Source organism: Oryctolagus cuniculus, chromosome 3, assembly GCF_051225735.1.
Source record: "Oryctolagus cuniculus isolate XC-2025 breed Fujian yellow rabbit chromosome 3, ASM5122573v1, whole genome shotgun sequence".
In the NCBI taxonomy this organism is placed as follows: Eukaryota; Metazoa; Chordata; class Mammalia; order Lagomorpha; family Leporidae; genus Oryctolagus; species Oryctolagus cuniculus.
Window position 1 is genome coordinate 20238469 of NC_142869.1, and position 15827 is coordinate 20254295.

At 57.8% G+C, this 15827-nt stretch overlaps 2 protein-coding genes across 7 annotated transcripts in view; one reads left to right on the forward strand and one right to left on the reverse strand.

The window, feature by feature from the left end:
* Positions 1-1380: 1380 nt before the first annotated feature.
* DNAJB2 (DnaJ heat shock protein family (Hsp40) member B2) overlaps positions 1381-15827 on the reverse strand; it is a 29567-nt gene continuing 15120 nt past the window's right edge. Inside the window, exons 1-10 of one of the 6 annotated variants that reach the window (XM_070070164.2) lie at positions 9915-10050; positions 9665-9765; positions 8987-9096; positions 7984-8037; positions 7728-7850; positions 6407-6499; positions 6099-6201; positions 5904-5974; positions 3444-3650; positions 1381-2319 (exon numbers count right to left, since the gene is read on the reverse strand). In XM_070070164.2, the coding sequence (XP_069926265.2) occupies positions 2309-2319; positions 3444-3650; positions 5904-5974; positions 6099-6201; positions 6407-6499; positions 7728-7850; positions 7984-8037; positions 8987-9096; positions 9665-9729 (837 nt within the window). In that variant the 5' untranslated portion in view covers positions 9730-9765; positions 9915-10050 and the 3' untranslated portion in view covers positions 1381-2308. The other 5 variants (XM_089329811.1, XM_070070165.2, XM_089329810.1 and 2 more) reach the window with 5 other exon arrangements.
* On the forward strand, positions 13930-14399 carry LOC108176887 (cytochrome c oxidase subunit 6C). Its single transcript, XM_017343149.4, has one exon. It carries the CDS (start codon positions 14009-14011, stop codon positions 14234-14236), a length of 228 nt encoding a protein of 75 aa, XP_017198638.3. The 5' UTR covers positions 13930-14008; the 3' UTR covers positions 14237-14399.

Sequence of the window (15827 nt, forward strand, 5' to 3'; positions counted from 1 at the left end):
CAGCTGCTTGGGCCCTGCGTGGTTCAGGAGACATGAGAGGGCACGGGCCAGCACCTGGGTCTGAACAGTGGCTCCCCACTGGGGCGGTCACTTTGGTCGCGCTGTGCTTCCTAGGTGGCCGGCAGTCTCCCAGGGGCCTCACGGGTATTTGTCTCAGCACCAAAAAAACATCACCACCATTAGCCCCACTTTCCAGATGCAGAGACTAGGGCACAGAACTTGCGAGCCAGGAGTTGAACCCGGGCATCCAGACCTATTTCCTGCCTCTGCCCGAGGTTCTCAGCTAGCTGCTTCCTGCCTCGGGGCCTCAGGAATAAGGTACAGCATCAAAGACTGGGATTTGGACTAAACGAGGTGGCTCTGGCCGAGTGCCTGCCACACCGCAGGGCTCTGATAGGCGCTCTGGGCCCCGTGAGATGTCAGGACACTTGCTCCCTTGCAGCCCCAGCTCCCAGAACCCTCCCCACTGTGTGGCCCCACAAGGGGTCTTCACTTGTGTGTCATGAGATGTCCGTGGACAATGCTGGTAGGTGTGGAAACGCGGTGAAAAGCGCCTCGAACCTCGGACTACCTGGGTGCTTCCGTGGGCTGAGGCTCAGGGAGCCCCAGGCAGACCCCAGCCCCAGGCCCCTCTGGGGGTCCCACCCGTGCCCTGCTGGGTGAGAGAGCTCCACTCCCTTAGACACCTCAACTTGCGCAACAGGGCAAAAGCGATTTTGCAAACTTCCCATAGACTCTCCTTTCTCTCAATGGAGGCTTGAAATCCCTCTCTGGGCAGGCGACCTCTTTTGAGAAAAATGCGTCTATACCTTTAGTTACTGAAGGTGAAGGTGAGGGGCAATGGGGAGCCACACTGCCCCGCCTGACAATGTAAGGTGCTCGCACCATGGCCGGAGACAAAGGGGAGGGGCACGCAGCATTTTCCCTCCCTGGGCCCTGATCAGTTTGTGGCCTGGCCCCTGGCAGGGGTGAACCTAGGCCACTCCACGTGCCATTGGCCCTGCCTCTGGCTGTGAACTCGGGAAAGCTGCCCAGGGTTTAGTCTGTGGGCTTTGAAGATGCAGTTTAAAGGTTTTATGGTGCATGTGTGTCCTTGGCATTTTGTGGTCTCCGCGGTTTCTGTTAAGTCTGAACTCAGTCTGGCCCTAGCGTCCTGGGTGATGGGGCCTCTCCCCTGGTGAAGGTAGAGAATGTGGCATCCTTGGGGCTCCATAACACAGGTGGGGAGGGCCACCTGGGCACGGGGGGGACCGATTCTGCCCTTGCACCTCTAGCTGTCTGGGTATAAAGGAAGTGTGGGTCAGAAGTGCCCCTTGCTGGTCCCACAGGGTCCCTCCTGAGCCACCCCAGAGAGGAAGACAGGGACACAGCACACCACCGAGCTGTCAAAACTCAACTTTATTGATTTCCAGTGTCTCCCTCTGTGTCTGAGCTCAGCCCAGCTGGCTTTGATAGGTCTCTGAGGCTCAAGGTCACAAGGGTTGGCGGCACCCCGGTTCCCCACCCCAACCCTCCCCAGCCACTGGGCACTCCAGGCAGGGAGGAGGAGAGGCGGGTTTGCTGTGATGTTGGCGAGAAAAGAATGGGCAGCAGGGTCAGAGGCCAAAGAAAGCCATACAAGCAGCAGCATGCCCGGAGCTCCCATCACAGGCCCCCCGGCCACACACACCCATGGGGACGGCCTTCCCTTCCCGGCTCTGCCAGCCCGCGCGCATCAGCTCCCGGGCCCAGGCCTGCAAGCCCAGTCCCGCTGCTTGCCCTGGCTTGTTCCTCGGGCCCCAGGCCACCCACAGGACAAGAACCTCTCCCAGAGGCTGGAGGGCCCAACTTTACCCACTCCAACCCCGGAGCTGAGCAAGAGGTGTCGGGGGAGCTGATGCGGGCGTCATTCCCCGTTCATCCACGTTCTTGCCACCCCTGCCAGGGGCAAATCAAAAGACAAGATCTCCCCCTTTCACAGCCAGCGGCGGGCTGGCCGGGGCTGGAACTACACGTCCCAAGATGCACAGCTCCATATCCACACACAAACACACACCGCTTCCCCCAAGCGTGATTTATCAGAAATGAGGCCGGGCGCGTTGCATTCTGGGACTTGTAGTCCCCAAGAGACAGCAGCTAACACCCAGGAAACAGAGTTCACAGGCTAAAAGACTACTGACGCCTCCTCCCGGTGCCCACCCGCTACCCAGGCCCCAGCTCTACACTCAGCATGGGCGAGGGAGAGGAATGGAGTGTCCCCTCCCAGCACATGGGGGAGGGCGCTGTCCTGTTGGAACTGTGCAGCGACTCTGGCTCCCGGACATCCAGCTCAGAACACATCTGGGGAGAGAGCGGGGGCGGGGTGACAGGAGAGAGGGTCAGCAGCAAGCCATGGAGGATGGAGCAGACCTGGAGCATGCAGACCTGGGCTGGCTGCACAGCCCCTCCCTGAGGCAGTCCTGGGCACAGTCCCCGCCTAGGCCTCCCTCCTGGGTCCCCTTGGCCCTATCCCACCTCTCCCAGGTTAGCCAGCCTCGCCTCTGCCTAGTCCCATGGCCAGGGCAGGCTGAGGCAGCAAGAGGAAGGGAGGAAGGGACTCTGGTTCCGGCCTGGACAGCTGAGCCACTCCCACGCCCCGCTCCCAGCGCGCCCCCCGCCCCCACCAGATGACCTCACGGCCCCACCGGCCCCAGCATCTTCCTCGGCACACTGAGGCCTTCTCCGGGAAGGAAGGAGAAGGGAGTCCTAGCCAGACGGCAGTGAAAGCAAGCGATGCGGCCCGCAGGGCGTTGCGGAGAACAGAGTGGGAGGGAGGAGAAGCAGCACCAGAAAGGAAGCAACAGAGACGGTCAGAGCTCGACACTGCGCGGTGGGCCGAGGAGCGGCTGCGGCTGCGGCTGCGGCTGCACAAGCACAGCGGGCGGCCACTCAGCCGGCACTGCTGCCGGGCTGAGGGCCGAGCCCTCCTTCTTTGGCAACACCACCAGCGACACGGGTGGCAGAGGACCTGGGCGCAGAAGGCCCACCCCAGGCCATTAGGAATCTCAGAAGCTCCCCATCTGACGATCGGGGCCTCTGAGTTCCCCAGGCCCTTCCGCTGTCCTGAAGTCCCCTCCCTGGGTGTCACCCAGGGACCTATCAGCCCCAGGCTGAGCACAGCAAATCCCAAATCCACACTGCAGTGCAGGAGAGGAGGACCTTGGGAGGGAAACTCGTAGTGGGAGCCTGGAGTCAGAGACAGGCTCCTCTCGGCTCTCCCAACAGTGAGCCGGACCCCCGGCCGAGACCCCAATCAGGCGGCGTAGGGCCCGGGGCTCAGAGGATGAGGCAGCGAGAGGCTTTGTCCTCCGGGGATGGACTGCGTTCAGCTGCGTCACCCCTCGCGCCCCCCTGGGTGCCCGCCCTGCCTGCATCTTGGTGCTGGGCCTTGAGCCGCCCCTGCCGCTGCTGCTCCCCCCGCCCACCTGCCGGTTTCTTCCCAGCTGCCTCCATCTCAGACAGGCTATAGGCCATGGCAAGCTGCAAGTCCTCATCATCTTCAGAGAGGTCGCTGTCGGAGGGGTGGGAGGCAGGGGTCTGCCGCACGTGCAGGCCCCCGGCCCTGGAGGGGACGGACTGTTGCTGCTCCCGGCGGCTCAGCTCCAAGCCCAGTGCCAGGTCATCGGGGACACCTGCAAGAATTGGGGACCCCATGAGACCCTCATTCCAGGCCAGGGCATCCTGCCAGACCGCCTCGTGCACTGAAGGCTCTGACCACACAGCCCTGCAGCACCTGCGGCCGTGATGATGCAACAGGGAGGGGTCAGGACCCCACCAGGCAGGAGCCGTCTCCTCGGACAACCTATTCAACCTCCCTGCACCGCCTCCTCCTCACCTGTGAAATGGCAATGAGGAGAGAGCCTATGTCCAGAAACTGTCCTGGTGACTGGACCAGACAGCCCGTGCCCAGGACCCGCAACGCAGGGCGCCCAGCATCAGCCGGCACAGGAGGCTAGCCACAGGGACTCCTGTGCGACGTGCTGCTGTGGGCAGCGTGCCGCTCCAGGAATTCTGCATCCCGATTTACCCCTCACTCGACGGGGAAGAGTCTTGGGCCTGGGGTCCTTGTATATTAGGGCCAATTAACTGCACTACAGCTCAGTCTCCTGGATTAAAAACCAAGCAAATAGCACACGCCCTGATTCTTTAATAATACAGGGAGGGCCAGCGTTGTGGCACAGCGGGTACAGCCGCCACCTGTGATGCTGGCATCCCATAGGGGCACCCAGTTCAAGTCAAGTCCCAGCTGTTCCACTTCTGATCCAGCTCTCTGCTGACACACCTGGGAAAGCAGCAGAAGACGGCCCAAGTCCTTGGGCCCCTGAACCCACATGGGAGACCCATATGAAGCTCCTGGCTTCAGCCTGGCCCAGCCCTGGTCGTTGTGGCCATTTGGGGAGTGAACCAGCAGACAGAAGCCTGCTCTCTTTCTACCTCTCTCTCTGTAACTCTGCCTTTCAAATCAATAAGTAAATCTTAAAAAAAAAAAAAAAAAAGAATAAAGAATACAGGGGATATTATATACATGAAGTGCTTTAAAAAGAGTACAGGGTGGAGCAGGTGTTTGGGAAAGCAGTTATGACACTTGGGCCACCCACACCCCATGTCAGAGTGGCCAGGTTTAAGTCTGGGCTCCCTTCCAATTCTGGCCTCCTCTTATTGGTGCTCTCTGGAAGGCAGAGAGACGGCTCAAGTATTTGGGTCTCTGCGACCCAGTGGGAGACCTGGAATAAGTTCCAGGCTCCTCGGGGCTGGCGCTGTGTCGTAGTGGATAAGCGTGGCCTGCAGCACCAGCATCCCATATGGGCACCAGTTTGAGTCTTGGCTGCTCCACTTCCAATCCAGCTCTGCTATGGCCCGGGAAAGCAGCAGACAATGAACCAGGTGCTTGGGCCCTTGCACCCACATAGGAGACCTGGAAGAAGCTCCTGGCTCCTGGCTTCATATCAGCCCAGCTCCAGCCACTGAGGCCATTTGGGGAGTGAACCAGCGGATCGAAGATCTCTCTCTCTGCCTCTGCCTCTCTGTAACTTTGCCTTTCAAATAAATAAATAAATCTTTTTTTTTTTTTTGACAGGCAGAGTGGACAGTGAGAGAGAGACAGAGACAGAGAGAAAGGTCTTCCTTTGCCGTTGGTTCACCCTCCAATGGCCACCGTGGCAGACACACTGCGGCCAGCGCACCGCGCTGATCCGATGGCAGGAGCCAGGCACCTCTCCTGGTCTCCCATGGGGTGCAGGGCCCAAGGACTTGGGCCATCCTCCACGGCCTTCCCAGGTCACAGCAGAGAGCTGGCCTGGAAGAGGGGCAACCGGGACAGAATCCGGTGCCCCGACCGGGACTAGAACTTGGGGTGCCGGCGCCGCAGGCAGAGGATTAGCCTATTAAGCCGCAGTGCTGGCCAATAAATAAATCTTTTAAAAAGGAAACATTTCCCACAGGAAGCATGCAGTGAAGTGCTATCTAGGATGGTTGCCAATCCAATCACATTTCTTTAAAAAAAAAAAAAAAAAAAAAAAGGTCTCAGGCTCCTGACTGTCCTGGCCCGGCTCTGGCTATTGCAGGCATTTGGAGAGTGAACCACTAGATGGAAAATCTTTCTCTTTCTCTCTCTCTCTCTCTCTCTCTCCTTCCCTCAAATAAATGGCAATAAATAAATAAGTGTTAAACAAACCAACAAGAGTGAAATGCTTGCAAACGCGCGGCACTGTACTGATGAGGCTGGCAATGAGCCTGCTCTCAGAGCCCTCTGCCTTTCTCGGGACCACCAGCTCGGGTCCTGCCCTGGGGGTCCATGGCTGCTGTTCCCTCTGGACTCTGGGAGGGTTCGCAGAGGGGTGCTGGGGCGGGGGCTTCAGGGACTGGGTGGCAGAGCAGCTCCTCACCGTTGATCGTGACCGACTTCAGCTGCCCGTCCTCCTCCACTTCCACTCGCTCCTGCCCGTTCTCCATGATTCTGTGGGAGGCAGCAGAGTCCAGTCAACCCACGGCAGGCACTGCCTGCAGGCGCCGCCCCAAGCCCCCACGACGCCCTCACGCCCAGACCCTGCTCCTCCCTGGGCAGCCCCGGGGGCCCTCACCTGCGGGTCGTGATGCGGCGTCCTTGCACAAAGGTGGTAGACGTGGAAACCGAGCGGAAAGCGCCCGCTCCGGGACTGAAGGAGAAAGATGAGGAGGAGAAATCTGGTGTCGGGACAGAGGAGGAGGAGGAGAGGCTGTTAGTTGGGGGTCCCGTGCTGCCTGCTGCGGTCACCCAGCGCCAGGGGACTCTGCAGGGCGTCCCGCAGAGCGGCCTGGAGGCAGGTCCCACACAGACTTGGGGAAGCCACAGCTGACGCCAAGGGGGCCAGGCTCAGAGCCTGCAAAACCGGGAAGGGACGGCGCTTACCAGAGTGCCCAGGGAAGGAGGAAGAGAAGGTAAAGAAGGGGCCGGAGTGTCGGGAACTCCGGTTCTGAAGCTCCGCAAAGGGGCCCAGGTCATCTGCAGCCAAAAGACAAGATCAGCAGTCACTTGCAGAAGAGACCGCCCCCAAAAACGTGCAAAGGCTACCTCTCAGTCGGAAAATCGAAGCTGCTACCCAGCCAGCTACATTTCTAGTTTTGTTCTCCCATTTAAAATTTACTACTTTTTTTTTTAATTAGAAAGGCAGCAAGACAGACACAAAGACAGGGACAGGTCTTCCATCTGTTGGTTCACACCCCCAGATGCCTGCAACAGCTAGGGCTGGGCCAGGCCAAAGCCAGGAGCTGGGAACTCAGCCCAGGTGTCCCGCATGAGTGGCAGGGACTTGAACCATCACCGCTGCCTCCCAGAACACGCATTAGCAGGCAGCTGGAGTTGGAAGTGGAGCCAGGGCTCCAACGTGGGACGCGGGCATCTCAGGTGGTGCCCTTCCTAACTGAACCAGCACCTGCCCCTGTCTTTCCATTTCTACATGGGTTTATGCACAAGTCAAATTTCCTTTTAAAAATATTAACAAGACAGAGTGACAGAGAGAGAGGGAGAGAGAGAGAGCTCTGCCATCTGCTGGTTCACGTCAGTCAGGGCTTGGCCAAAGAGAAGCCAGGAGCCAGACTCCATCCAGGTCTCCTACACAGAACCCAAGTCCTGGGGCCAGCATTTGCTGCCTCGCAGGCACGTTTGCAGCAGCTGGATCAGAAGAGCAGGGCAGAGTAAAGGACGGACGGGCGGGCGGGAAGGAAAGAGGGGGGGAGTAGGTGGCTCCTTCAGACAGACCGGTCAGCAGGACCCACGGCGAGGGGTCCTGGCTCTGCCACGTGCCGTGTGACTTTAAATAAGTTACTTGTGCCTCAGTTTTCTCCTCTGTAAACAGGGACTAAAATTACCCCCCTCCCCGGGTTCACTCGAGATTAGGGGATATAAAATACCTGGCACGTATTAATCATCTCCAAACAGGGGCTGTTGTTAGGTGTGATGTTATTACTACTGTCACGTGACGCTTCGAGTGCGCTTCCACGGCTGTTATTGTGGCGGCCTAACAATGTGTCACTGTTGCCGTCCCTTGCTAAGGCCAGGCCGTGAGGGCCCACTGCAGGGTCACGTGGCTGCCGGCCTGTGTGAGCCTCTGTCCTGCTCTCACTGGCTCCACCCCCGTGACACAGAATCTGCCGTGCAGTGGTGCTTCCCTCGCCCTCCTGCCTGAGGCAGGTGGAGAGCAGGCCTCGCTCAGAGGCTGCCGGGCACTCACCAAAGAGCTCGGCAAAAGGGTCTCCGCTCCCGAAGAACTCCCGGAAGACCTCCTCGGGGCTGCGGAAGGTGAAGCCGAAGCCAGGTCCTCCGGCACCAGCCTCTGCCCGCGCTGGGCCGGTTCCTGGAGGAGAGGCAGGATGAGCGGGGGCTGTGGGTGTGCATCCCGCCCCGAGCCAGGGGCGCCAACCTACGCCAACCTCCCCTCCTCTCCTCCCTGACCCACTTCCAGCCCTGGGCCCCGCCTCTCCACCTACCTGCCCCCGCCAGCCCTTCCCGGCCATAGCGGTCGTAGATCTCCCGCTTGTGCTCTGGAAAGAGAGGTCGCATCATTTCTCCCCCGCTCTGGGTGGCAGCCTCCCCCCCAGGCCAGGACCCTCGAAGGACTGTGGGAGACTGACACAGGGGGCGTGGTAGGGCGTCCAGGGGCCACGGGCGACAGGCTGCAGCAGTTCAGCCCTCCCCACAGCTGGTTCCTTCTCATCCGTACGATGGACATGGTATCAGCCCGTTATCTCTCAGGGCCGCCGCAGGAACTACATGACTACACGAGATAATCCACGCAGACGGCGACTGACACACGGTAGCAAACACTTGCTAGTTATCACCATGTTATTTACCAGGACTGAGCCGAACCGTCCCCAAACCAGGTGCCCATGACTCCCCACAGCCCACGGCCCTGCCACTCTCCTTTGGAACACTCTTCGCCATCTGCGGCCCTGGCTGGGGGTCCACTTGGCTTGTGTCAGCCGTCTCTGACCAGAATAGGAAGAGCCCCACAGGACAAGGCCAGGGCCTGCTGGTCCTCCCCACCACCACCACCACCCTGCTTCCCCGACGCCCACAAGTGCCTGGCCCCAACAGCACTCGATACAAACTTCTTGAATGAGCGAAGCAGCACAGACCTGGATTCCTATTCCAGCTCTGTGCGACCTGCAGCAAGTGAGTTCACCTCTCACAGCCTGTTTCTCTGCCTGGAACACGGGAGGATAAAGCTGCCTTGCAGCATGGCTGCGAGCACTCACGGAGATGAGACCCCCAGCACCTGCCAGGGGCACCTGTCCCACTTCACTCCCCTCCGCAGGCCCCTCGCGGCCCTACCACACCTGCGGAACACACGTGGGGCTGTGCTGGTGGGAGGGGGCCAGGCCGGAAGCAGGCCTGGGGGAGATGGTGATGGTGGCTTTGGGAAGGAGCCAGATGGGTCACGGAGTGGGTGGGGGGACGCACTGGGCCCTGCCCTGACCCCGCGAGCCTTACTGTCAGAGAGCACTTCGTAGGCTTCAGCCACCTCCTTAAACTTCTTCTCAGCAAACTCCTTATTATCCGGGTTCTTGTCTGGGTGCCACTGTAGAGCCTTCCGCCGGTACCTGCAGGGAGCGGGTTCAGAGGGCAGGGGTCAGGGACAAAGGCCAACACTTCCCACCAGGGCCCTGAGCGGAGCCGTTTCCTGCCACTGCCCTCTGCCCACTGCCTGTGCTGCGAGGATTTCAGGGGATTCTCTCCGGCTACCGCTAGGACTACGTGGACGCACACATGATAACGCGAGGGTGAGCCAGCTCCGGCCCTAAGCCCTCCCTGGGGCTCGCTGGACTTGGGCGGCCAAGGTTGGGGCAGCCGTGGCCCCTCCTGCTCCGCGTAGAGCCGGGCACCTTTGCGCTGCTCTCCCAAGCAAAGCCCATGCCTAGGAGCTGAGGTTCGGGTGGAGAGGGGGGCGGGGCAGGGCCGCCAGACAGGACCCACCGGGCCGCCCCCCGCCCTAACTTCCCACTCTGGACTCCCTCCTACTTTCAGGGGTGTCCTTTCTCCCTACAGGTGTCATTCTGAAGCCGCCCCCCATGCCTCCCAAGGCCCCGGTGCCCTGAGACGTCTACAGGTGTCACAGAGGTGCGGGGGGCGGGGCGGAGAGGCGCCCCGCAGCGCGGCCGCGGCACTTACGCCTTCTTGATGTCGTCAGCGGACGCACTCCGCGGCACGTCTAGAATCTCGTAGTAGGATGCCATGGCAACTCGGAGGGCGTCAGGCCGGCCTCCTCCGGGCTGCAGGCGAGAAGGCGTCAGGCGGAGGCCCGGCAGGAGACGGAAGAGGGGCCCGCGGCGCTCAGCCTGCGGCCGGCGACGGTGCTCCCTCCCGCAGCCTTATCGGAGCCCCCTGACTCCAGCAGCCCGGCCCTGGGCCCCGGCCGCACCTCCTCTACCGGGGGTCCCCGGCCTCCTGCGGCGCCCCGCCCCTGCCCTGCGCCGGGAACCGTCTGGCAGCGGCGGCCCGGCTCGCGGCCGCAGCGTAGGACGCGCCGGCCCCGCTGTGCGCGCCAGCATGCGTCAGCGGCACGGAAGCTACTAGAGCCGGAGAGGGGCGGCTCGGCCTGTCACCCCGGGCGGGGGAGGGCGCTGCAGGGGCTGCCGGGAGATGGGGGCGGAGCCGGCTATTTTGGGCCTGCACCCGGACGACGTCATCCCCAGCTGGGACCTGGGGATCCATCCCGGCGTGACGCAGTCGCACCCGCACAGGGGCAGGGGCGGCCGACCTGCAGGCCGCCTGGCCCGGGGTCCCCGTGTCGCTGGCCTCTGAACACGCTCCGTGACCCTTATTCGTTCCAGAGGCCACCGCCTCTGAGTGCAATTCCTCCCCCTCCGTGGGCTCCAGGTCCTCAAAAGAGGCTGCCCTGTACCCGAGGAGGTCAGAGCTGCCTTTTGTAACCTCGCGTGGCATCTGCTTCCTCATGCTTGTCAGAGCCACAAATTAGCATTCACTGGCTCATTCGATTATCGTTCACCTCCCCCACTAGAATGTAAATAGCACAGCCCGAGAGTTGTGTCTTTTTAAGCGCTGATGAGGGTTAACGATGATCTGCTGGGAGATTCAATGAGCAGGTGCAAAGCTCCTGACAAGTGTGCCACATTGGGGGAGGGGGTGGGGAGGTCACAGGGGACCCTAAAAGGGAAGGTGTTAGATTTAGGGTTTTTCTGGCTCAACCGATCCTGGATAGGCCTGTGACACCTCAAAGTGATTCCTGGGTCCAGGCCTCACGGGAGAGGTAGGGAACCTTCCAGAGCTGGCCCGCTCGATGCCACCCAGAGAAATCCACAAGCATTGGCGGAGCACCCTCTGCATGCTCGATGCTGCCAGGCTGCAGAGAGCAGAGTGGGGCCCAGTCCCTTACTTTCCGAGAACTTGAACTTGATAAGTACCGGCCCATCCACACAGTCCACTGAGAAACCCCAAGAATTCGCAAACAGACCTAGATCTGCAACCTGGCGCTGCCAGGAGACGGGAAAACCTCTGAGGACTCAGTGTTGTCTCCCCAAATATCAGTAACGCCTAAGGGTGTTTGAAAGTCAAATGGCGCAGTGGTACAGAGTAGATAGGATCAAACACAAGCCCCCCCACTCCGGCCCCCCCCCCTTCCTGGTGGGCCCCCGCAGCAGCGGCTCCAGCCGTCCAGAGCAGTGGTTCAGGCTGGGTGACCTGGGAATGCTTCACCAAAGAGAAGGGCCTGTGCCCGACAGGAGACAAGGAGGTACCCGGTGGTCCGGGTCCCGGCTGCCCACCACCTGAACCTGCCGCCTACGCTTGAGGAATAGCCACCCCAGCTAGGGTATCGGCCCTTCATGGGAGGCAGGCCACCCCTTGCTACAAAGCCCTGGCGCTTGCTCTCCCAGACTTCTCGGCTCTAAGGTTGCTGCCAGAAGACACAGCTCTGCCAATCTGATGCTGCAACTGGGACTTGGAATCTGGAGCGGGTCACCGAAAAGCGCAGGCAATTGAGAATTCGGGTCTGCCTCAGTGGTGGCCATGAGGGCCTGCAGCGACCTCTAGTGTCTGGAGGGGGAAGTATCAGCCTCAGTGCCTGGGCCGGGGTCCTCCTCACAGAGGAGAGGGCAGGGGGTCTCCTGCACGGGGTACCCCGTGCCCTGACCTTGGCCCCAGCCTGGCTGCTCAGCTTCCCTTGGTGCCTGCCTGTTTCTTGCTTGTTTGGGAGGGGACTGAGGGTAGGGAGCAAGAGGTTAGATTAGGTATTTTTGCTTTTATAAATTCGACAGAGGTACTGATTACAGCAAGAGGCCTGATTGTCCCAAATTCTTGGCATAAGAGGAAGGAGTAGGTTAGGTTAACTCGCTCCAAAATCTTCAGATCTCTGCCTTTTTCTTCTCACTTCGGTATCCACAGACAGCTTCTAGCCCCTGCCACGTGGGTGGTGTTCTATTAATAACACAAAGGGCCTAGATGCCCACCCCTGTACTCGAGGAGATGGTAACATGGTTGAGACACAGACAAATGACAACCAGGGAAGTTACATGGAGCACAACTAATAGGTAAGAGGTTCATTTCCTTGACTCTCAAAGAAATACAACAAATTAATAAGACAAGAAATACAGTGTTTAAAAGATTATTTATATTTGAAAGGCAGAGTGACGAGAGAGAGAGAGAGAGAGAGAGAGAGAAGAAGAAGAAGAAGAAGAAGAAGAAGAAGAAGAAGAAGAAGAAGAAGAAGAAGAAGAAGAGAAGAGAGATCCTCCATCCGCTGGTTTACTCCCCAAAAGGCTGCAACAGCCAGGTCTGGACCAGACTGAAAGCAGGAACCAGGAACTCCATCCTGGTCTCCCGTGTAGGTGGCAGGGGCCCAAGCACTTGGGCCGTCTTCCACTGCTTTCTCAGGCTCATTAGCAGGAAGTGGATCAGAAGTAGAGTAGCTGGGACTTGAACCAGCATTCTGCCATGGAATCTAGATATCCCAAACAGCAGTTTAACCTGCTGCACCACAAGGCCAGCCCCATACAAGACATTTTTTTAAACGGACAGAGGGTGCAATTCATGGAAGAGGAAATACTGGCTTTTAAACAAATGAAAAGATGTTCAGTCTCATTCCCAACAAGAGAAGTACGAACAAAAGCTGCAACAAAACACTGTGCTTCACCTAGCAATTCACTGACACAGATGGAAAAGTTTAATCCAAGGTGTGAGCACAGACCTTCTCCTAGGCCCCAGTGGGAGGGTGAGTGATTTGTGTAACTTCTAAAACGAGCAATATGGGAGCCAGCGCTGTGCTGCCGTGGGTAAGACTGCCGCCTGCGATGCCAGCATCCCATATGGGCGCCAGTTCAAGTCCTGGCTGCTCCACTTCAAATCCAGCTCCCTGCTAATGTGCCTGGAAAGCAGTGGAAGGTGGATTAAGTGCTTGGGCCCCTGTCACCCACACAGGAGACCCAGAAGAAGCTCCTGGCTCCTGGTTTTGGCCCTGACCTTTGTGGCCATTTGGGAAATGAACCAGCAGATGGAAGATAGATAGATAGATCTCTCTGCCTTTCAAATAAATAAAATCTTTTAAAAATTAATTACGGGGAACAATATGGTTCTCAACAAAATTAAGGGCACACAGACTTTGACCCTGGAGTTTACTTATAGGAATTTATGGCTGTGCATACATGCAAAAGAGTATACACAGGGCTGCGGCATTCTTTTTAATAGCAAAACATTGGAAACAACCTAAACACCCGTTGATAGCAGACTGACTAAGTGATAGTATACCATCCAGTGGCTTCGGGCCTCTCTCTCTCTCTCTCTCTCTCTCTGACTCTGCTTTTCAAATAAAAAATAATTAAATCTTTTTTAAGAGAAGAACGAGATGAAGAGACTTTTCTTTTTTTCTTAATATATCACTGCTTTCATTTATTTCCAAATTGTATGTACTTGGGATGCACTGTATGGCATTGCAACTGATGTCTATGATGTGTGATGATCCAGGTGGTAACTTCAGATAGATATCTTTTCTTTGTGTTGGGAACATTCAAAAGCTCCTCTAGGGGCCAGCGCTGTGGTGCAGCCAGTTAACGCCCTGGCCTGAAGCATGGCATCCCATACGGGCGCCGGTTCTAGTCCCGGCTGCTCCTCTTCCAATCCAGCTCTCTGCTGTGGCCTGGGAAAGCAGTAGAAGATGGCCCAAGTGCTTGGGCCCCTGCACCCACGTGGGAGACCTGGAAGAAGCTCCTGGCTCCTGGCTTTGGATTGGTGCAGCTCTGGCCGTTGCAGCCAATTGGGGAGTGAACCATCGGATGGAAGACTTCTCTCTCTCTCTCTACCTCTTCTCTCTGTGTGTGTACTTCTTTCAAATAAATAAATAAATCCTTAAAAAATAAAAAGCCCTCTATTGGCTATCTTGAAATATTCAATTAATTGTTGTTAGCCATGGTTATCCTACTGTGATACAGAACATTAGAAACTGTTGGTCTCCCATTTCTCTAGCAACCAGGAAGGACGTTGGTGTGGAGGACAAGAACTAGCATGGCGCCCAGTGCTTTGGCGAAACCTCAGATGCGGGGCCTTCTGGCCAAACGCCTGCGCTTTCATATCGTTGGAGCCTTTGCTGTGTCCTTGAGCGTTGCAGCTCTGTATAAGTTTGCAGTGGCGGAACCAAGAAAGAAGGCATATGCAGATTTCTACAGAAATTATGATTCCATGAAAGATTTTGAGGAGATGAAGAAAGCTGGTATCTTCCAGAGTGCAAAGTGATTGGGGATGTAAAGAATTTCTTTGGATTGAATTCTGTAGAAGTTTGTCACTGACCTGTGTTCCCGAACTATGAAACATGAAATATACGGGCTAAGGAATAGTTTATCTTGATAAATAAATAAATACTCTGGACAGTAAAAAAAAAAAAAAAAAAAAAAAGAAACTGTTGGTCTTACCCAGCTGCACCCCTGTACCCACGAACCTCCTCTCTCCACCCTCTTTGCTCACTTGGGAGACCTACTTGGCTGCTACTGTTGCTAGTGTATCATTTTGGTACCTCTGAATTCTGAAGCATGTGCACCTAACAACTGGTTGGTTTTTTTGTTTTTTTTTTTTTGTTTTGTTTTGTTTTGTTTTGTTTTTTTGGACAGGCAGAGTGGACAGTGAGAGAGAGAGACAGAGAGAAAGGAAGGTCTTCCTTTGCCGTTGGTTCACCCTCCAATGGCCGCCGCGGCTGGCGCGCTGCGGCCGGCGCACCATGCTGATCTGAAGGCAGGAGCCAGGTGCTTCTCCTGGTCTCCCATGGGGTGCAGGGCCCAAGCACTTGGGCCACCCTCCACTGTACTCCGGGGCCACAGCAGAGAGCTGGCCTGGAAGAGGGGCAACCAGGACAGAATCCAGCACCCCGTCCAGGACTAGAACCCGGTGTGCCGGCGCCACAGGTGGAGGATTAGCCTATGGAGCTGCGGCGCCAGTCCCTAACTGTTTAAATGCATCTGTAACTTAGAAGATGCAGTTGGAAAAATGGAACATTGACAAGAAGCTACCTGCTACTACACAGGGCAGCCCACGACAAGTGTCAGATAAGTGATAGAGATAGACGGAAGGTAGGTGCTAGAGAAGCGAGAGGGAGGAGGGAGTGCTCCTGGGGCTGGGTGGGTGCGTGCCCGTGAGCTCAGCTGAAAGGAGTGGCAGCACTGTGGCAAGCAGGGGGTGGGTGGCCTTCCCCACGCAGGAAATGCTGGGGACTCCGCTTTGGTGGCAAGCGTTTTTCTGACACATCAGAGGTGAGAGAATAAATGTGTTGGGTGGAATCCAAGGTTGGGAGCCTGTCTCTCGTGTCTGTCTGCAGGAGGGACTCGTACCCTGGCTTTAGAAGTGGCAGGGATGAAAGCATTCCCCAGCACTGAGGGAGTCTCCAGGAGCCAGGCTGGGTGGGGCTCCCAGCTGCTGCTCCAGGAGGTCTGGGTTGCCACCTCCCCACACGCACAGCCAGACCAACTCCAGCCTGCCAGTGCTTGCCAGGTGCATTGCTCACTGGGACGCCTTGTAAGGAGACAGCCAGGTAGCAGTCCAGCTGGGTTGGCTGGTACAGCACACGGGCAGGGAACCTGGCGGCCTCTCAGGATGCCCAGGCAGGTGAGGATCCCCCCTCCCTCTGAGTCCTCCCTCCTAGTCTCTCCCAGGCCCTCACCCCACCTCCTACGAGAGGTGAGTGGACCCTTTCCAAAGGGCACTGAAAGCCCTACAATCTGACCCCACAGAAGCTTCTGCTCTGATTCAGGCCCAGAATCTGGGTCCGTGTCCCCCATCCGGATCCACCCACAGCAGAGCCTGGGCAGAGGAGTGCCAAGCGTCACCCACACCCTGC